General features: G+C 41.4%; 1 protein-coding gene and 1 pseudogene across 1 annotated transcript; both read right to left on the reverse strand.

Annotated features, from left to right (window-relative positions):
* Positions 1-3341: 3341 nt before the first annotated feature.
* Positions 3342-4291, reverse strand: LOC119052957 (olfactory receptor 1J4-like). Its single transcript, XM_037150371.2, is given in 2 exon segments — positions 3342-3937; positions 3940-4291. Coding segments are annotated over 2 exon segments (945 nt in total). The 5' UTR covers positions 4289-4291.
* A 16849-nt stretch (positions 4292-21140) lies between these two features.
* LOC128626015 (olfactory receptor 1J1-like) lies at positions 21141-22113 on the reverse strand (annotated as a pseudogene).
* Between the last annotated feature and the right edge of the window lie 586 nt (positions 22114-22699).

Consider the following 22699-nt stretch of genomic DNA (forward strand, 5'->3'; position numbering starts at 1 on the left):
TTTTTTATTCCTTTTTCATCTTGTTGTTTTTTATTCTCATAAGTTCCCAGTCACTGATTTGATTCTCAGCTTCATCCACTCTGCTGTTGTTTCCCTCGAAATTCTTCTTGATTTCATTTAGTGTATCTTATCTTTCTGACTGGATCTTTTTTATTCTCTGAAGTCTTTACTAAGTTCCTTGAGCAGCCTTATAACCAGTATTTTGTACTCTGCATCTGACAGAGTGATTATCTCCATTTTGTTTAGTTTTTTTTCTCTGGAGTTTTATTCTGTTCTTTGATTTGGGCCTTGTTTCTTTGTCTACTCATTTTGGAAGCCTTCCTGGGTTTCTTTCTGTGTATTAGGTAGAGCTGCTATGACTCCCTGTATTAGCAGAGTAGCTTAGTGGTATAAGTGTCCTGTAGGGTCCAGTAGCACAGCTTTCCCTGTCACCCAAGCTGGGTACTTGAGGTGTCCAATTTATGTGGGCCAAGTATACTCTCTCGTAGTTGAGCCTTGGTTGCTCCTGGCAGATTAATGGGAATGATTTCTGCAGGCCAGTCACCTGCAAGGATTGGCTGTGACCACCTAGCACCAACCTCCAACCTCTGGGGAGAATCAGCTGTGCAGGAGCAAGGAGAAGGTGCTCTGACATGGTCTGTAGCTGTCCACTGGATGCATAGGCTCTGAGGTTTCTCATGTGGTGCAGGACAAGCTTAGCCACCTCCTGTGTTCTGCCTGAAGCTACCTTGCATGAGGTATAATGCAATTTGAGATGACTCCTACCTGTGCTGGGCTTGGAGCTTCTCAGGCAAAGCTGATCTCTGAATCAAGTCTGGCTGCTGCTAGTGCCAAGCATTGGGCCACTTAGCAAGAGGTATGGGGGATGGTGGCTCACTGGGGCTGGCTGTTGCTTGTTTGAGATGATTAGGTAGTTGTGAAGCATGAGGCAAGACCAGCCATTCATATGGAAAAGCCACTGTTAACAGCTTGGGTGGGCCCATAAGTTGGGTGAGACAGAGTGTCAGGGGATCACTAGGGCAAGGCAAACAGTGTAAGGCAGGTGATGGAGTCTCAGATATGGCACCCAGGTGTGAGGTCTGTGGCTTTGTGGAGGGAGGATTCAGAAAAGGGACAGTGGGCTCTGCCTGCCTTTTTGTCTCGAAGAAAACTGTTCCCCAGCTCTCACCTTGATGCCAGACACTTCAGTTTCTCCCAGTATGCCACTGGTGCCTCTCCAACTGCTAACCCAGTGCTGGAGCCCAGAGGGAGTGAGCCTAAATCTGTATGTGTTTTCTTGAAGAGGAAGTGCTTGGGACTCTAGAAGTTTCTTCCCTCAACTCAATTTCCACTGATGTTTGCAGACAGAAGTTATGGAGACTCATCTTCCTGTTACTGGAACTCTGGACTGGGGTCTGTTGGGGGGCTGTTGTGGGACTGGGACTCCTCACTCCTGAGACACTTCTCTCAAATTTGTATCCACCACATGTGGATGGGACACCAGCCTGTTCCACATCTCCTCCCTTACACTGGTCTGAATGGATGTGGTTTCTTTAATTCCGTAGTTGTCAGACTTCCACTCAGTTCAATTCCTGACAGTTCTGAGTGATGGTTGTTCTATAGTTGAGTTGTAACTTTGACGTGGATGTGCAGGGAGGAGAGCTGTGTTTACCTATGCCACCATCTTGATCTCATTGATGATTCTTATATGACAAGATTATCACAAATGTGATGTCCAGATGGTAATTTTACAAATAGTATCTTTTCTTGTATGTTTATTAATTGTGGTCTCTGGTAAGAAGGAAGTTACACTTATTCCCCACTCATTTGTTTTCTATTTGATTATATCACTATGGACCTATGGATTTTAACTTATTATTCTGAGTTATAATCCATTACTATTGTTACTAATTTTGAATTAATATTGAATTAATTTTGAATTAATAATCTCTAGGTGTGTTTATTGTCTCCAGGGATTTTAAATAATATCAGAGAAGTCAACTGGAGTATATATATAAAAGGAACACAAAAAGTAAAAAGTAGAAATCAAAGACTAAAGTTATGTTTACCCAGGTAGATGGGTCAGGAGTTGGGCAGAAAGAATGAGGGCTGGGAACAGTATAGATATATATATAACATATAAGTTTCCATTTATTTCTCATTTTTAAAACCTATGAGGTCCAACTGATTTTTCCAATGCTAGTTTAACACCTGGGAATCCTTTGCAGCTTCTCCTTTTCTATGTGCATAGTACCTTTCCTATCAGAGTAAGGAGTCACTTCTTTCTCCTCCATTTTTACCTGTTTGCTAAATCTTTGGATACATGGGAAGTAGTTCAGAATCTTGAACTCATTCCACTATTAATGACACATTAACTACAGCTCAAGATTTTGTGTTCAATTATTTTTTATTGTGAAAGTATATAAACAAAATTCTGAGTTCAAGAATTACTAGGGTACTTAGATTATTTCCCTCTTTAGTCTAATTATGATATTAATTTAAGATATAGTTAGGTTCATATGTCTTCTTGATTCTATATTGCTTTATGCACCACCTCATCTATTTATTTTCTAGTTGCAAAAGACAACATGTTCATAACTACACTAAAAATTATACTCATCTCCCCATTTAATTCACCTTCTCTGGGTAAACCGCATCATTAGTTTCTGATTTATACTTCCTGTGTTTCCTTTTGTTCAAATAGGCAGACATATGTATATTTTATTTCCCCTTAATTTTTACAAAAACTTCAGTACTAAGTACCCATTTCCACAATGCTTGTTCCCATTTAACAATATATCCAGATGTTTCTCCATATTGATTCATAGATATATGTGTTTTTATTTTTTCACAGTTGCAAATTACTTAGTTTCACTGATGCTCTGTAGAGTTTTCTTCAGGGGTCCTAAAATGAGATATCGGTGATGAGTCTCCTAAATGCCACTGAATTGTGTACAACAGAAGGCTAAAGTGGTCAATGTCATGTTTTCTATATTAAACATTTTACAGAAAGTAAGAAGTAATCTCTACATACAGCACAGAAAATAATTAGAATAATAATAATGTATGATTAATAAGTTAGTAGAGGAGTAATGCAATATTAAAATACATACAATTAACCAAAGGGAGGAACACGCCAGTAGCAGATCATGACACTAATCAGTGTGTCTTCATAATACAGTATAAATATACATAAGGAAAAACTGACATATCTCAGCAGAGAAAAAGAAAAATTCATAGTTAAAATTGTGCAACAGGTGTTGCAAAACATTTTGCATATACCTTATAAGAGATGATGAACAAGTGAAAAATAATTATTTAGGAATAAAGAATTGTAAACACTCCAAGTGGGAAATGTGATCTCATTGACATATTAACTTCTTTAACCTGGTTGACAAATATTCTAAGGCCTGCTTTACATCTCTGTTCCTCAGGCTATAGATGAACGGGTTCAGCATTGGGATGACTACCGTATACATGACTGAAGCAATGATGTCTTTGGAATCCCATGAGGAGGAGAAAAGGTAAACAACAGCAAGTGTCCCATAGAATAAAGACACCACAAAGAGATGGGAGCCACAGGTAGAAAAAGCTTTCAACAGTCTCTTAGTGGAGGGAGCCTTCATGATAATAGTCCCTATATGGATATATGAACCCAGAATAATAGCTAGAGGCAAGAATATAAACATTCCTCCCTCAGTTAAGACGACTAGCTCATTGAGGTAGATGTCTGAGCAGCTGACCTTCAGGAGCACAGTGAGGTCACAGAAGAAGTGGGTAATGACAGTGTCAGCACAGAAGGACAGTCGGACCAAGAGGACAGTGTGCAACAGTGCATGAGCACATGCAGTAACCCATGAGGCAGCCACCAGCAGCACACACAACTCCTCCCTCATGATGGTGTTATAGTGTAGAGGGTGACAGATGGCCATGTACCTGTCATATGCCATCATCGCGGGAGGAAATTGTCAAGAGTAGCAAAAATTATGAAAAAATACAACTGAGAAATGCATCCCACATAGGGAATGGATTGTTGCTGTGTGTACATATTCATTAGCATCTTAGGAACAGTGACACATGACAGACAAATGTCAGAGAAGGCCAAGTGGCTAAGGAAGAAGTACATGGGTGTGTGCAGGCGGGAGTCAAGCCTGATGAGCAGAATGATGAGCAGGTTGCCCAGCACTGTGGTCAGGTACATGCCCAGGAACAGGGCAAAGAACAGGCCCTGCTGCCCTGGAGGGATGGGGATCCCCAGGAGGATGAACTCGGACAGGCTGCTCTGGTTCCCAGGCCTCATGCTGCTCATCTCTCTGCTGGACATTAGGAAGGTTTGGGCCTCTCAGAATTCTGGAAATAAAACCAAGATCATCACATCTCATACTGTAATTTTCTGGGAAAACCATGAAATTTTAACTTTACCCTTATTAATATTTTGTACTAGTAAATGTATACTTCTCTGCTATAACCCAGTCTGCTTCCAGGAAAACACTGAACCCAAAAAGCAGCCAACAAGACCTCATTGCACAGAAGCAGGAGGTGTTTACAATTTCATTCACCTGTCACTTATTGAACACAGAGTTTGTTGGGGTCTCTACTAAGGACTCAGATGCACCAGTGAACAGGAAAAGCAACGTCCCCACTTCTGGGAGTTTAGATCTCAATGAGCGTGGAGGGATAATTTGTACACTGGTCCAGTGAATACACAATTCTCGGCAGCAGAATTGGAAGATGAGCCCTGAAAACTGGGATCAATTGTGTCTACCATAAGTAAACATGAGACTCCAGTGCTGAGGAGATATTGGAACAGTGTGACACTCTGCCTATGAACCTATTAATCCACAGCTGTTAACCCAGGGACACTCTAGAAATTGCTGGTCATTTAAAGGCACTTGATGTTGCAGTAGCTCTGAAACCAGAAAAGTTCACAAACTGCCTTTCATAACAGCGCTGAACATTTTGGTGAACATCTGAGTACTGGACTGAGGACTTCACTGCTGTTCCCTAGTTATATCCAGTCATCAGCCTTACATTCCCTGATAATACAACCACTTCACAGCTGCAGTAAGAATTTGTGGTCTTTCACCTATTTCAGCTTTTAAGAAATAGAAACATATTGATACAAACTCTGTGGGCACCGAGCAGTACAGTGGCGGGCAGAATGGTACACAGATGTGTGTATCTGTGTTTATATTTTATGCGATATATAGTATATAAATGACATACATGTGTTATCATTTTCTATACATGACAATTACCATGTATTAGCTGCTTCATGGGGCTCAGTGTAATACATCCGTGTAATCAGCACCCATGCTCTAAACTTCTTCACATGGAAACTTCCTATTTGTTGGCTGGGGAGTCAAGCACGATATATTATTTTAGAGCTGTAAGGATCCAAATACGTCAAAATTTTCTCAGTCTCCTTACTGGTTTTGTTCCTTCACATTTATATACATTCCAAGTGAGAAAAATTCTCCAATACATACAAATTTTTATACAATAAACAATTACTGAAGGCCTCTCTAAGATTCACAAGGATGTGCAGTTCTTTCCATTTTGTAGATGTAAACTGAGACCAAGGATTTAAATAACATTCCAAGGTCACCACTATTTGAAGGTCATTCTGACCAATAACTTCTCACAGCTGGATGCCTGGATTTTCTTTTGCCTGGGATGTTTAGTAAAAATAAAGAGTTGCAAATTCTGAGTGACTACACTCAGGAACATGAATATGACATTGGGTCTGTTTCCAGACACAGGACGTGTTTTGGAGTTGGGTTCTCTCAATTAATGGTGCCCCAGAATGAGCACACTTAAAGAAAAATTGAGGTCATTGATGGAGATCACACACAAACAGTGCTGATTTGTGAATATTACTTACCTGTTACCAAGTTGCCACCCTAAGAGGAGATCTCATAAATATACATGCACACACATACAAGTCATCTGAAACCTACAAATGAGACACACACAACACACATTGATGGACCAGTCACCTGCAAACACACTCACAATGCACATCAACATAACTGACTCATGACACACCCAGTAAACAGCTCACCACATACACACTAACACTACACATACATCACCTAAAACACAGAAGGCCACAGAAAAAAATCTCACAAGAAACACACATGAACAGCTCATATGCACACCCAGACACACACTCACCACACAAGCAGCACACAGCCTCCTATTCAACATGAGGGCACGCTCTGCCCTTCTGACCCATCCCCTTCCTGAGGGAAGGCCATCAGCCTGGGGCAGGTTAGCCTATTCAGTCACAGGTGCACTCATTAAACCACCACCACATGGTGTGCACATGGTAAACCACAATTCCATGCACACGGTCACACAGGCCAATATACAGAGAAAACTAAATAATATAGCTTTCTGCTCTCACACAGCAGTGTGTCACCCTCAGACACAGCTCCACATGCACCAGCACATGCTGCTGAGCAGAGACATGACCCTTCTCTGACCTGACCTTGGCTCCTCTGAGGTCAGGCATCTTTTTGTCTAGCACCAGAGCCAACAATGTCACCTCTGATGCTCAGCTGTCATGCAAATACTTTCAATCACAGGCATGAATCAGGAGTCCCTAATCATAGGCAAGAGGCTGATAACTTGGTATACAAGGGTCAGAATGGGGCCAGGTTAGGTGTACCCCAGGAAGAGTCAGGCTGTGACTCAGATACCTGTGCACACACGTGTGCAAACAAATGCAACTATCAATCAGAATGTACACAAGCATATACAATACCTGAAGACACACAGAGACACATGCACAGTCATGAACTTAAAATCTCATCCATGAATCAACCATCACACAGGCAGATCTGTCCATCTGTACAGACATCCAGCTCCTCTGACCTGTGCTCATCTTTGGTGAGTTGGGACACCTTCTGCTCCAGACTGTTGCCCAGCTCCTCAGGTTTTCCTCAGGAGTCCTAACATTGACACAAATAGAAGAAACATCTGGGGCTTGGCACTTCAGCAGACTTTCATTTTGTTTAATCAGACCCAGAGAAATGACTCAACAGATAACCCTACTAATGAGAGACTGACACCCAGTCCCCAAGCTTCTGGCTAATTCTGCCTGCCCTTTGGGGAGCTGGGTATCCAAGAACCAGAAGGACTAGAGTCCTAGGGGACAGTGTCCCTGATTCCAGTGATGCCTGGATTTTTTTCTTCCTGGGCATGTGCCAGCTGGGACAAAGGACTTTTCAACTTTTAATTAGGAAATGATTTTAAAGATACAGAAATGTTATAAAACTGATGTCAAGGATTCCTGGAAAGGCCCTACCCTGATTCTCCAATGGTTAATGTTTTTCTGTGTTTACCTTCTATGTGCATGCAGGTATTAATGTATGTATGTTTCAGGCTTAGATTTTCACCTGGTATACCACAATGCATGTTATTAGAAGACATATAATATTAATTTCTCCCTTCATTAGTGTTTGAGTCATAGATCAATGGAATATGGTGGAATCTGCCAGGTCCTCTTATAAAGTTACTATTGTTTTGAAGTTAATATTTTAACCTGGTTATTAGTAGGTATCATTTGAGTAGATATTTTTATGATAAATAAACATAACTTTTTCCTTATTAGCATTCAGCTACTATATTTAACATCCATTGGCGATTCTTTCTTTTTTTAAATATATTTTATTGATTATGCCATTAAAGTTGTTCTATTCCCCCCTTCATTCTCCTCTACCCTGCACACCCCTCCCCCACCATTTCCCCCTTTTAGTTTATGACCATGTGTCTCAAATTCTTTAGATTCTATATTTCCCCTACAATTCTTGCCCTTCCTCCTATCTATTTTCTACCTAATGTCTATGCTACTTATTTTCTGTACCTTCTCCCGCCTTCTCCTTCTCCCACTCCCCTTTTGCTAACCCTCCATATGATCTTCATTTCTATGGTTCTGCCCCTGATTTAGCTGTCCTCTTAGTTTGCTTTTGTTTTAGGTGTGGTTCTTAATAACTGTGAATTTGCCATCCTTTCACTGTTCATCTTTTTTATCTTCTTTTTCTTAGGTAAGTCCCTTTAACATTTTATATAGTAAGGGCTTGGTGATGATGAACTCCTTGAATTTGATCTTATCTGAGAAACACTTTTTCTGCCCTTCCATTGTAAATGAAAGCTTTGCTGGATAGAGCAATCTTGGATGTAGGTCTTTGGATTTCATGACTTGGAATATTTCTTTCCAGCCCCTTCTTGCCTGCAAGGTCTCTTTTGAGAAATCCGCTGACAGTCTGATGGGAACTCCTTTGTAGGTGACTGTCCCCTTATCTTTTGCTGCTTCTAGGATTCTCTTTTTCATTTTAATCTTGGGTAATGTAATTATGATGTGCCTTGGTGTGTTTTTCCTTGGTTCCACCTTCTTTGGGACTCTCTGAGCTTCCTGGATTTCCTGGAAGTCTATTACCTTTGCCAGAATGGGGAAGTTCTCCTTTATTATTTGTTCAAATAAGGTTCCCACTTGTTGCTGTTCCTCTTCCTCTTCTGGTACCCCTATCATTCGGATGTTGGAGCATTTAAAGATGTTGTGGAGGTCCCTAAGCCTCTCCTCATTTTTTTGAATTCTTGTTACTTCATCCTTCTCTGTTTGGTCCTTTTTTTCCTCTCTCAGGTCCACTCCTTTGCTTTGATTCCCAGTTTCCTTTCCATTACTATTGGTTTCCTATGCATTTCCATTCATTTCAATTAGTTTAGCCTTCACATGTTCCTCTAATTTGTGACTATAATCAACCAGTTCTGTGTGGATCCTGATCACCAGTGTTTTGAACTGTGCATCTGAAAGTTTGGCTGTTTCTTCATCACTTAGATTTATCGGCTCTGGGGCTCTGAGTTGTTCTTGAGCTATGTTTTGATCTATTCGTGCCTGTTATTTATGAGGAGGGGAGCCTTAGATGTTCACCAGGGTGGGGCCACCCAGGTCGCTGGTTTGTGATGCTGTATGTGGGGGTGGGTCAGAGAGGGACAATAGAAGTCCCCTCTGCCGCTTCTCGCCACTGGGGTCTGTCTCATCGCTCGCTCCTTCACCAGTTTATCTGCGCACGATTATGTGACCATGGTCATCCCTTAGTGGGTCCGCCCACTACTCCACACCTGGGATCCGCCATCGGCTGCCTGTGCGCCTGGGTTGTGTCCCCAGGTTGGTCCGGTGGATCTTTCCTGCCCAACCATGCTGCACTGCTGGCTCTGCCCCTCTTATCGGTATGGCTGACGGGTCATTGTTGTCAGACTTCCATATAGTTCAATTTTCTGTGGTTTGGCTGCGTTTTTGTTGCTAAAACTTTATTGTTTTTAAACCTGGTTGTGTGAGAAGGTACAGTGCTTCCACTTATGCCTCCATCTTGGCGGAAGTCTGGGTGATTCTTTTTTTACTTTCTTTTTTTGGTAAATTATATTCTTGGATTACACTGTTACAATTGTTTCCATTTTTCCAGATTTTGCCTCCTCCACCCAGCACCTCCCACTCCCTCAGGAAATCCCCACTCCTTTTTTCACATCCATGGGTCATGCATGTAAATTCTTTGGCTGCTCCCTTTCCTTTACTTTACACCTCCATGGCTATTCCTTAACTACCTGTTTGTACTTAATTCTCTTACCTCTTCACTCATTTTCCCCACATTCCCCTCCCATATGGCAATCATCAGCACACTATCCATATCCATTATTCTGTCTCTTCTGTTTTTGTTTGCCTAGTTTGTTTTTCATATTCAATTGTTGATAGATATATATTTATTGCCATTTTATTCTCCACAGTTTTTCTCTTCTTCTTTTTCTTAAATAAGTCCTGTCAACATTTCATATAATAATGGCTTGGTGATGAAGAACTCCTTTAGTTTTTACTGTCTGGGAAGCTCTTTATCTGCCTTTTAATTCTAAATGATAGCCTTGCTGGGTAGAGCAATGTTGGCTATAGGACCTTGCTTTTATTGACTTTGAGTATTTCTTCCAATCCTTGCTAGCCTGCAAAGTTTCTTTTGAGAAATCAGTTCATAGTCTTATGGGAACTCCTTTGTAGGTAACTGCCTGCTTTTAAGATTCTCCCTTTATATTTAACCTTTGGCATTTTAATGAGATGTGCCTTCAAGTGGGCCTCTTTGCGTCCATCTTGTTTGGGACTCTCTGTGGTTTTTGGACAGGCATGTCTATTTCCTTCACCAAATACTGGAAGTTCTTTTTCATTATTTTTTCCAAATAGACTTTCAATTTCTTGTTTTTCTCTTCTCCTTCTGGCACCCCATATGTGAATGTCCAACATTTGAGGCTGCTGCAGAAGCTCCTTAAAGTATCCTCATTTTATTTTTTGACTTTTTTTCCTTCTTGCTGTTTTTTATTTCCTTAAGTCCCAAATCACCAATTTGATTCTCAGCTTCATCCACTCTGCTGTTGTTTCCCTGGAAATTGTCATTTATTTCAGTTAGTGTATCCTTTGTGTCTTAATGGATCTTTTTTATTCTGTTGAAGTCTTTACTGTGTTCCTTGAGCAGCCTTATAACCTGCTCAAGTTCAGTATTTTGAACTCTGCATCTGACAGAGTGCTTATCTTGATTCTGTTAGTTTTTTTTTCTGGAGTTTTATTCTGTTCTTTGGTTTGGGCCTTGTTTCTTTCTCTACTCATTTTGGCAGCCTCCCTGTGTTTGTTTCTGCATATTAGGTAGAGCTGTTATGACTCCCTGTATTAGAAGAGTGGCTTAATGTTGTAGGTGTCCTGTATGGTCCATTAGCACAGCTTTCCCTGTCACCCAAGCTGGGTACTTGAGGTGTGCCCTTCAAGTTGGTCGAGTGTTCTCTCTTCTTGTAGGGTGAGCCTTGGTTGCTGAAGGCAGTTTAATGGGGATGATGTATGCAGGCCAGTCACCTGCAAGGATTGGCTGTGACCACTTAGCACCAACCTCCAACCTCTGGGGAGGATCAGCTGTGCAGGAGCAATATGGTGCTCTGACATGGTCTGTAGCTGTCCACTGGATGCATAGGCTCTGAGGTTTCTCATGAGGTGCAGGACAAGCTTAGCCACCTCCTGTGTTCTGCCTGAAGCTACCCTGCAGGACGTATAGTGCAATTTGAGATGACTCCTACCTGTGCTGGGCTTGGAGCTTCACAGGCAAAGCTGATCTCTGAACTGAGGCTGGCTGTTGCTTGTTTGAGATGATTAGGAAGTTGTGAAGCATGAGGCAAGACCAGCCATTCATATGGAAAAGCCAGTGTTAAAAGCTTGGGTGGGCCCATAAGTTGGGTGAGACAGAGTGTCAGGGGATCTCTAAGGCAGGCCAAACAGCATAAGGCAGGTGATGGAGTCTCAGATATGACACCCACGTGTGAGGTCTGTGGCTTTGTGGAGGGAGGATTCAGAAAAGGGACAGTAGGCTCTGCCTGCCTTTTTGTCTGGAAGAAAACTGTTCCCCAGCTCTCGCCTTGATGCCAGACACTTCAGTTTCTCCCAATATGCCACTGGTGCCTCTCCAACTGCTAACCCAGTGCTGGAGCCCAGAGGGAGTGAGCCTAAATCTGTATGTGTTTTATTGAAGAGGAAGTGCTTGGGACTCTAGAAGTTTCTTCCCTCAACTCAATCTCCACTGATGTTTGCAGACAGAAGTTATGGAGAGGTGTCTTCCTGGCACTGGAACTCTGGGCTGGGGGTTGTTGGGGGTCTGGGACTCCTCACTCCTGAGACATTCCTCTCAAATTTTTATCCACCACATGTGGATGTGGCACCAGCCTGTTCCACATCTCCTCCCCTTACACTGGTCTGGATGGATGTGGTTTCTTTAATTCTGTAGTTGTCGGACTTCCACTCAACTCAATTCCTGACAATTCTGAGGGATGGTTGTTCTATGCTGTAGTTGTAATTTTTATGTTGTTCTGCAAGGAGGAGAACTGTGTATACCTATGCCACTATCTTGATCTCCCTGGTGATTCTTATATAACAATACTATCACAAATGTGATGGCCAGATGGTAGTTTTACAAATAGTGTCCTTCCTTCTGTGTTTATTTATTTTGGTCTCTGATAAGAAGAAAGTTACACTTATTCCCCACTCATTTGTTTCATATGTGTTTATATCATTATGGACTCATGGATTTTAACTTATCATTCTCTGAGTTATAATCCATGACTATTGATATTCATTTTGAATCTCTAGGTGTGTTTACTGTTTCCAAGGATTCTAAATTATATCAGAGAAGTCAATGAGAGAATATATATAAAAGGAACACAGAAAGCAAAAACTAGAAAGCAAATCCTAAAGCAGTGTTTACCCGCTGGGATGGGTCAGGAGTGGGGCAGAAAGAATGAGGGATGGGAACAGTGTGTGTGTGTGTTTAATATAAGTTTCCATCTATTTATAATTGTTACAACCCATGATCTTAAACAGATACCCAATTTTAGTTTAACACCTCAGAGTCCTTTGCAGTTTCTCCTTTTCTACGTGCATAGTACCTTTCCTGTGAGAGTGAGGAGTCCCTCCCTTCTCCTCAGTGTTTACTTATTTGCTGTATGTTTGGACACATGGGAAGTAGGTCAGCATCTTGAATTCATTGGAAACACTGGCAGGACTGACTGAAGGTAAGCAAGGCAGCCAGATTTCCTGTGCTACTAGTCTGGCCCCACTGCTTTCTAGGTGGATGACTTGAGCAGCCAAATCTCTCATGAGCTCACCTCGTAGGACTGTAATGTGAAGATTCCTGTGTCACACATTCGTAGAATTTATTACAGGATTCTAATTCAAGACACATCAATGTCTGAACAGTGCCCTATATAAAATAAACACAAAATTTTAGCCATTGTTTATATGATGGGATAACTATCCAAATAAAGCCAAGATCCAATGCAGGAATTTAATCAACATGAGATGTATGAGAGGTCAGCATGAAGGGTAAGCTGGTGGTGTCTTAACATTAAGTGAGCTTTCACCATCTCAGGGGGAGTTTCTAAGCTCACAGCTGTCATTGGGGTAAATCCCCTTCCCTGGTGATAACACGTCAAGTCTATATTCATCTGTTTTGCCAAAATGTAAACATTACTTCAGTTCCTTCATCTCTAACTGAATCTGGTGCCTCAAGTAGACTCAGAAATGAGTAATCCTAGATGGCAAGACACCTGAGATCTGCAACTGAGCATTGGGGACACTGAAGCATGGGAAGTGCCTATGAGAATTCAGTTACCTGCTTGACCATCACTCTTTCCCAGTACTCATCTTCTCATTCATAATAATTGGCATTCAGTGAATAGTATGTCAAGCAAATACAGTATTTTCACATTATTGCCCAATTAAATTTTCAGTAGTCCTAGGAGCTGTTATTAAAACTTCATTATATATGTCATGAAGCAAGGACCTACTAGTAACTGCTAAGGTCACAATTCTTTCCTGTGTCTCAAATTTTTGGAATCTTTGCTCCTTTGATCCTACAGTTTCTCCCTCTCTTTAATTATACAGAAGATCCAGGGCCTTAAGAAATATCATTTCAGGATTTAAGTGAGTCCTTCTGCTCCAATAATGGTTGCCACTCATGTTCCTGCAGCCCTTTGTTTGTAAGTGGTTGCATGTACCTTCGATTTCAGTCAACTGACAGTTTATTTCATGTCTGAAAAACAGAGAAGACAATGATTCTTTTTTTTTTTTCAATTTACTACCAGGAGTAGTGAAATAGCTTACAGAATTCCACATATACATCACATAGTGGAGCTTGGACTCAAAGGTAGATTTTCTGATCCTCTGTTCATTAGAAAGAGAATCCACAAATTTTATTCCATGGGTAGAAAAACATTAAGTGAAAGTTAAATGTTAAGTTTTCACATGCTTGTGAGAGGAACTTTATATGGATATAGTTGTGTGAGTAGCTAACAGGTAAGTACCCTAGGCAGTAACTGAGATCTCCAGCATCTTCTGGACAAACCCAATTTGAAGGGAAGGGAACAGTGCAGAGGTGCTGCCAGATTCCTTCAGTGCCACGAGGTGAAAGAGGAGACTAGGGACACAATGTGTCATGAAGAAGAGAACCTGCTACCAGGAGGTTGGGGAGAGAGTCTTTGGATGGGCCTGATTTTCCTGTCTTTGTACCAAGTCCCATCTCCTGAGAGGTCATGAAATGGACAGTCAGCTGGCTGGACCTCTAGAAGGCTACAATTTCCTAATTGTTGGCAATGTACCCTGAACTGAAGCACCTACTTATAAGAATTCTATAGCGATTAAAATTATTCCCATTTGACAGTGGAGGCTGATGGGCAACACAGGCCAAAGCCAAGGCCACAAAGCTATTAAGTGGGAAAAAATGCCAAGAGTTTATGTAGACACCTGCAACCTCAGAAGTGAGCATTTAGTATCTAAACTATGTAACAAAATTGCAGAAGAGTATCAAAAGAGGGCTTCCAGGGCCCTCCTGTGTTATTCAAATCACTGAAAAATGGCCCCCAAAAGATTTTCAACATGGGATTTTTTTGGAGCTGCCTTGTGGATTCTGGTGTGTAGCAAGTACAGAGTCCAAATGTATCAAAACAATGTTTTTGGCTTATTTTTTTTGTACCTAGGTTTTAAGTCTCTGTCCTACACATCTTCTATTTGGAGGTAGTCAAGGTGTGAGTTTGTTACACACAAAAGCACTCACACACTTTCAGAGCCACACACTTTCCAAAGAAGACATACAGACTTCTCTCTCACTAGCTTATACTCAGGTTAGTTAAATACATTCACAGTGTGAGTCAACATCACAGAAACCTGTGCAAAACTCACACTCCCGACATTCTCACACGTGTAACACAGTGCACAGAGAACTATCAAGCATCCTCCACCACACACATTGTAATCACCAGCAGACACACATATTCAAACCACAAGTGACGCACAAGGTCTCACAGAGAGCACATGAACAACAAAACACAAGTAAAATGAAGGCTCACATGACTGAGAAGTTTCCAGCCTCCCCTGATCTACATAGGTCCTGGGTGGTGGCATTCAGTGTGTGAGTCAGCAACACACACACACAAAGTCATACAATGCACACACACACAACTGTGCCTATTTCTGGGCCTCTTCTGATGTATACCAGTGCTATGATTCTGATACCTTGTGCTTCGTATTGTTACCTGGATCCTCACTTTCTGTGCAGCAGACTTGGGATTAAAGGAGAGAGAGCAGACCACAGTGGCCCAAGGACTGCTGCTGACTTTCATGTCTGTTTGTCAGCTTCAAAACATCAGGCAGAAGATCTCCTTTTACTCAAAGAGACCCCAGAGGGAAACATCCCCAGGTCCCTGACTAGAGCAGCAGTCCACTTGGGATAATTGCCCAACTACTCCTGGGCTCTTGGAAAGGAGACTGTTTGGGGTCCACAGGGGCTGAGCTGCAACTGGAGTCACAGGAGAGAGTGTCCTTAATGTCAATGATGCCTCAGACTTCTGGTCAGGTCTCCAGATGGGAAACAGGAGGGGCCCAGGTGCCTGTGGCATCTCATCCTGATTGAGCTTCTCTGCACAGCAGCACATGGCCCAGGTGGTGTATGGGCTACCACAGACTCCCACAACATGACCTAGATCTTTCCTAGAACACGAAGTGCCCTCAAAGGGGCTGCTCTTCCAATTCCTCTATAGGGTCCTGGAGTGTAGGGTATGTCCCGTGTCTTGGGGTAAGGTGATTGAGTCTATGCACTCTGGAGAAAAGACACAGGGATGCCCCCACCATTTACCAAGAGTGAATACCCGAGTAATTGCTCAGAGGTCTCTGAGACTCAGGTTCTTCTAAGTGGAAATAATAATAGTGGTCTCCATGTGAGTTTGAGGGGTGATAAATGAACATGTAATGAAAGACTACTAAATGCTGAGGGTCATAGTCAATGTCTGTGTATCCCTAGGGATCAGCTATAGCTTGAATAGGCATTCGTAATGTAGAATGAATTTATTTGTTCATTCATTCACTCATTCCCTTAAATAATTAGTAAAGTTCTCACAAAAGTAAGAGAGTGATATATGTGGGGGTGACTTACCTTGCAAGTCCCCCCATGTGCCATGGATGAAAGTAAACATGACAGAGATATGACGTGATCTGTTTGGGGAGGAGAGGTGGCCAGTTTCCCAGAGGAAAAAGGCCATGAGCAGTGGCCAGTTTCACAGTGGAAAAAGGCGTTGACCCCCCCCCTTGTCCAGGGGCTTTTATTGGGTTGTAACACACAGAAATACAGGGCTGAAAGGGTCAAACAATAGATAATACTTCATAGAAATCTGAGGGCTTAGTCTGAGTCAGAGTCTATGAAAAAGAGAGCTTTAGGGTTTCCTGTTCGAACCCTTAACATAGAATGAAAGCACTCTTAGCAGAGCAGATTTCACAGGTTTTTCAGGAAGTCTTTGTGAGGCCAGATTTTTCCCCAGAACACTCTCTAGCAAGGCAAGGAGCTGCACCCCTCCCCATCAGGTATTCAGGCTTAAGGGGATTAGAACCAGAAAGTGCTTCTCCCAGAGGACATGGGGACTCAGGCTTTGTCAAAGCCAGGGGGCTAGAGTCCATTGCTCTTTGTTGCAGCCCCCCCAGTGATGGCCTCCCAAGTGATTGTGTCTGGCCTAGGTTGCCCCTCCTCTAAAGGGTCTTACCCATCAAAGACTTCTGGCTATGCTGGGGGCAGGGAGGAAACTGAGGGAGCATTTACTACCAGAGACAAGCTATGCCTCCTGGGGCTTGCATTTCAGAAGTTGTAGCTCACCGCTCATCCTTAGTCACAGGAGGTAGAGTTAAAATTCCTGAAACCAGGCAGGGTAGTCCACAACAGATATATACTCTGGACACATAGCAGTGAATAACATAGAAATTCCTCTTGAAGAACGTATGTGAATGTATAGGGGAGTCACAAAAAATTTGGCAAAATAAATGGTGGGTAAATGGCCAAAGTTGCTGGGATATAATAAAAATCAGGTTTTCAGCTAGGGAGAATCCCAAATGTCCATCAACAGGTGAATGTGCACCATAGCGGTGGTATATCTATGCAGTGGAGTGGTACTTGACAATAAAAAGAAGGAACTAATGAGCATCAGAATGTAATGTATGTTGATACATATTACAACATAGGTGAATCTCAAATGCTTATGCCCAGTGAAAGAAGACAACAGTAAGAGAATATATTCTGTATGTTTCCAATTAGAGAAACTTCTAGAAGATGCAAACTAGTTGATGTGAACAAAGCAGATCATTAACTCCCCTGGGTGGCAGCTGGGAGCAGCAAAGAGGGAACAGGCCTAGGCATGAGGAGACTACATGATCCTGACAGCTTGTAGTGATGGTTTCATGGGTCTGTACCTACGCCCAAACTGATCAACCTGCATACTTTAAGTATATGAAATCTATTGTATTCATGTATACGCCCCAAAAGTTGGGTGTTTGTTAAAGAAACAGTAACAAAATTAAGTGTGTTCTTGTTATTCCTCTGTTGAATACTTTCCAGTGGGTTCCCAAATTACTTACACTGAATACCAAAAACTCTATTATGATGCCTCAATTTTATGTGTTAACTTGGCTCAACTATGGTACTTGGTTAATTGGGTCAAACATTATTCCGGATGTTTCTACGAAGGTTTTTTCAATTTAGAATGGGATTAGCATTGCAATTAGCAGACTCTGAGTAAAGCAGACATCCCTCCATAATGTAGGAGGACCTCATCCAGTCAGTTGGGGGCAATAGGAAAGAGACTGACTCCCCCCAAAGAAGAGACAAAGTTGTCAGCAGATGCCTTTAGTCTCAAATTGCAACTTCTCCCCACCTTTGCAGTCTCCCATTCATTCTACCCTGTGGAGTTTGGACTAAAGGCCTCTACAACTGCATGAACCAATTCCTTAAATCTCTCTTCCTACACACACACACACACACACACACACACACACACACTATCAGTTCTATTTATCTGGAGACCCTGAACTAATACACCTGTTGATACTGTGACTATTAAGTGCCCTACAGAACTGGTCTGCTGATATCTCTAAACTTAGCACCTCCCGTCCCTCCCTGAGCCTGCCCTGTCCAGCTCCAGAGGCCCCCTCAGTGTTCCCACAATGGACCAGGCACCATCTCACCTCAGAGCATCTAGTTGCTGATTTTCATGTTTGGGATGCTCATCCCCAGACATCTCTAAGGCTTGCTTCCCTGTCCTCACTAACGTCTTTGTTTGGATGTTGACTTTCCAGTGAGATCTACCTGGGCCACACATGTAAATGTTCAACAGCCCCAGCACTCTTGCTTCCCTCCTTTTTTTCAATTAAACTTGACATTCGATGTTATAGTAGTTTCATATATACAGCTTAGTGGTTAGGCAATTATATAACTTACAAAGTGATCCCCCTCATAAGTCTGGTACCTACTGACACCAATCAAAGTCATTACAGTATTATTGACTGTACTTCCTATGCTGTACTATACATCCTTGTGACTATTTTGTAATTGCCAGTTAGTACTTTTTAAACCCTTCCCGTTTTCCACCCATTGTCCTAACACCCCTCCCATGTGGCATTTTGTTCTCTGTATCTGTGAGCATGCTTCTGTTTCTTTGATGTTAGTTCATTTTGGTTTGTAGATTCCACATGTAAGTGAAATTATATGTTCCTTGTCTGACTGTTTTGTTTCACTTAGCCTAATACCCTCTGGGTCCATCCATGATGTCAAAAAGGGTAAGATGTTGTCCTTTCTGATGGCCATCTTGCTACCCCTTTTCACACTGCCTTTATTCATAGCAGTTTTTACCTACAAACGAAACTTACAGTTTATTTCTTTATTTCTGACATCAAACCATCTTGTGTAGTGCTTACATTCCACTGAAGAAACAATGAAAATAAAGGAAATTAGTAAACTCCATGGTGTCGTAGAAGATTAGAAGCTGCTATGAAGCCAAAGGAGCCTGATGAGTGGAGGCAGGAGGGCCGGAGTGTAAGTCCTTACATGAGGATGAGTTTTGGGGTCTTTTTAAAAATCTTTATTCACAGAACTAAGACCTTCTGGCACAAGAGTAGCTATGCAACAAATATTTTTATATGCATGAATTAGGAGCTCATGCATTTAGCTTTTCCCTATTAGATGTGGGAGCTCTCACCATGGCCAGTGTGGGTCCAGGGGTTGGGCATTGTCCTGAAAAACGAGGGGTTGCCAGTTCAATTCCTGGTCAGGGCACATGCCTGGGTTTCAGGTTTGGTCACTGGTCGGGATGCATACGAGAGGCAACTAGTCGATATTTCTCACAATAATGTTTCTCCCTCTCTCTTTCCCCCTTGCTTCCCCTCTATCTAAAAATAAATAAATAAAATTTCTTCTTATAAAAGGAATCAGAAATGGGACCTCCCAGTTTGGGAACAACACAGTTCCCACTGGGAACTGGGAACTGGGAATGTTAGTCTGGGAAAACCCAGACTAACATTAATCAGAGAGACATAGCCTGATCTCACCACAAAAATCCAACTTAAAGGCAAAAATTGCAGTTTCCTACAGAGTGCTCCCCTGTTATGCTTTTGTCGTAAACACAATCACATTAAATTTTTTTAGATTTTAGGAAACCATCAAAAACCAGCATTTTATTAACTATCTACTATATTAAAATGGTAAATGTACTAAACTTTATTAAACTAAACATTAGAAACTTGGATGGATATTTGCAGTTTGGAAAACAATAGATAAGAAAGGGGAATCATTAGCTATCAGAGAGATGCAGATTAAAACCACAATGAGATACCACTTTACACCAGTCAGGATGGCTACCATAACAAAGCAACAAACAACGAATGTTGGAGAGGTTGTGGGGAAAAGGGGTCCCTAGTTCACCGTTGGTGGGATTGCAGACTGGTACAACCATTATGGAAAACAGTATGGAATTTTCTCAGAAAAATAAAAATCGACCTGCCTTTTGATCCAACAATTCCACTGCTAGGATTATATCCTAAGAATCCTAAAGCATCAATATCAAAGAACCTATGCACCACAATGTTCATAGCAGCACAATTTACAATAGCCAAGAGTTGGAAGCAACCTAGGTGCCCATCAGTAAATGAATGGATCAAAAAATTGTGGTACATATACACCATGGAATTCTATGCAGCAGAGAGAAAGAAGGAGCTACTACCCTTTGCAACAACATGGATGGAACTGGAAAGCATTATGCTGAGTGAAATAGGCCAGGCATTGAAAGACAAATACCATATGATCTCACCTTTAACAGGAAGCTAAACAATAAAACAAGCAAGCAGAACAAAAAGAAAAACAAAGACGCTGAAATAGAGAACAAGGGGGCAGCGACCAGAGGGGAGAGGGAAGGGAAGTTAAGGGGAAAAAGGGGGAGGGATTTTGAGGAACAAATATGAAGGACAGAGGGACGAGGACTAAGGGGGTGGAAATGGGAGGGAGGTGGGGAGCAAGGGGTGGGGGAGGCTGGGATGGAAGAAATAGACAAAAAAACTGTACTTGAAAAAATAACTAAATAAAATTAAAAATAAATAAAAATAAATAAATAATTTAAAATATTTATAAAAAAAGAAAGGGGAAATAAGTGATTTATATCTCATTTTCTTCAACACACGGAAAGTGAGTTATGATTAAAGTTATATTACCTTTTCCTGAGGAGGGTTTTTTCTTACCTATCAAAACAATATTGAACAAAATTTTAACTGGCTTTGCTTGAAGGGCCATTGTTCACTTCACTATAAAGTGAGGTACTGTGACACACTTGGGAATGCTGCCCTCTGCCATCTAGCAGCCAGAAACTCAGCCACATTTCATACTTGTAATCTTAGCCTAAAGCTAGAGTGGTTATATCTTCTCAAAGGAAGCATAAGATGCAGGTGCCATTTGCTTTTGGAGAAAGGTGATTGTTGTGCTTTGTGATCTCAGCCTGTCCTTCCTCTTCTCAGCAACAGAACACAACAGTGTGAGCTATTTAGGGTGATCAGGCCATGCCTGACTAATAAAGAGTTTGAAGACTACAAGTTGCATGTGTGTTGTGGGAAATGCCATATTTTGGATCATGGAAGAATAAAAGGACAACAAATATGAGTAAAGTAAAAGGGCGTAGATCCAGTAAGGACAGTTGGGAGGATGTTAGAGACACGGGTGGTCAACAGGCCATTTTTCAGGATGACTGACAAGGTTCACTATATGAAATAAGAACACAATTATGTGATTCTAACTTGGCAAAAAGGATCCTTTTTCTGAAAATAGTCGCAGAGCCAACTTCATGTCTCTGTTTCTCAGGCTATAGATGAAGGGGTTTAACATGGGGGTGACTACTGTGTACATCAGAGGTACAACCATGTTCTAGTCAGTGGAGTTGCTTCATGAGGAGGAAAAGTACAGAACCAAAATTGTCCCATAGAAGAGAGACACCACAGCCAGGTGGGAGCCACATGTGGACAAGACTTTGCAGTCTCTTTGGTAGAAGTACCCTGAAGATAAAGGCTCCAATGTGGCCATAACAAACCAGGTTGCCACTCAATGGAAAAATGACAATCACAACCCCTGGGGTGAATATGACCAGCTCACAGGACAGCTTGAGTGGAATAGAGAGACGACAGAAAAAGTGGGGAATAATGTTGTCAGCACAGAAGGACACCTGGGCAAGGAGGGGTGTGCATCACAGCACTGCCACAGGAAATAATTGAGGAACCAGCCACCAGCAGCGCACACAGCCTCTTGCTCATGATACTGGTGTAGTGTAGAGGGTGACAGATGGCCACATACCTGTCATATGCCATCACTGCCAGAAGAGAATTATTAATGCAACCAAAAAATAAATAAAAATACAACTGAGAAATACACCATGGGTAGGAAATGAAGAAGTGATTAGTCTGCATGGTCATGAGCATTTTAGGGACAGTCACAGGTGAGAAACAGATGTCAGAGGTATCCTCAGTATTGACTTATTTGCTGAATGTTTGGATAGATGGGAAGTAGTTCAGAATCTTGAACTCATACATGAAACTATTAATGACACACTACAGCTTAAAATTTAATTTCCATTTTCTTGTTTTTTGTTTTATTGTGAAAGTATATAGACAAATTTCTGGATTCAGAAATTACTAAGGTAATTACACTATTTTCATCGTACTCTATTATAGTAATAATTTAACATACAGTTAGGTTCATTTGTCTTCTTCATTCTATTTTGCTTCATGAACCACCTCTTCTATTTATTTTCTACTTGCAAAACACAATATGCTCATAACCACACTAATGATTATACTAATTTCTCATCACTTCTGTCCACTTTCTCCAGGTAATCCACCTCATTAGTTTCTGATTTATACTTCCTGTGTTACTTTTTGCCAAGAGCACAGACAAATGTATATTTTATTTCTTATTAATTTTTACAAAAATTTCTTTGTTCTGAGTGCCATTTGCCACATTGCTTGATTCCATGTAACAATATGTCCAGATGTTTTTCCATACTGATTAATAGAGATCTGTGTTTTTATTTTTTTATAGTTGCAAATTACTCAGTTTCATTGATGCTCTGTAGAGGTTTATTCAGGGGTCCTAAAATGAGATATTGGTGATGAGTCTCCTAAATGCTACTGAATTGTTTATAATAGAAGGCTAAAGTGGCCAATGTCATGTTTTGTACATTAAACTTTACCTAAAAACTAAAAGGGAAGTAAGAAGTAATCTCTGCATACAGCACAGAAAACAATTATAAGATAATAACAATGTATGATTAATAAGTTAGTAGATGGGTAACAGAATAT

This window comes from Artibeus jamaicensis, unplaced genomic scaffold, assembly GCF_021234435.1.
Source record: "Artibeus jamaicensis isolate MK-2021 breed Jamaican fruit bat unplaced genomic scaffold, CSHL_Jam_final scaffold_1964, whole genome shotgun sequence".
NCBI lineage: Eukaryota > Metazoa > Chordata > Mammalia > Chiroptera > Phyllostomidae > Artibeus > Artibeus jamaicensis.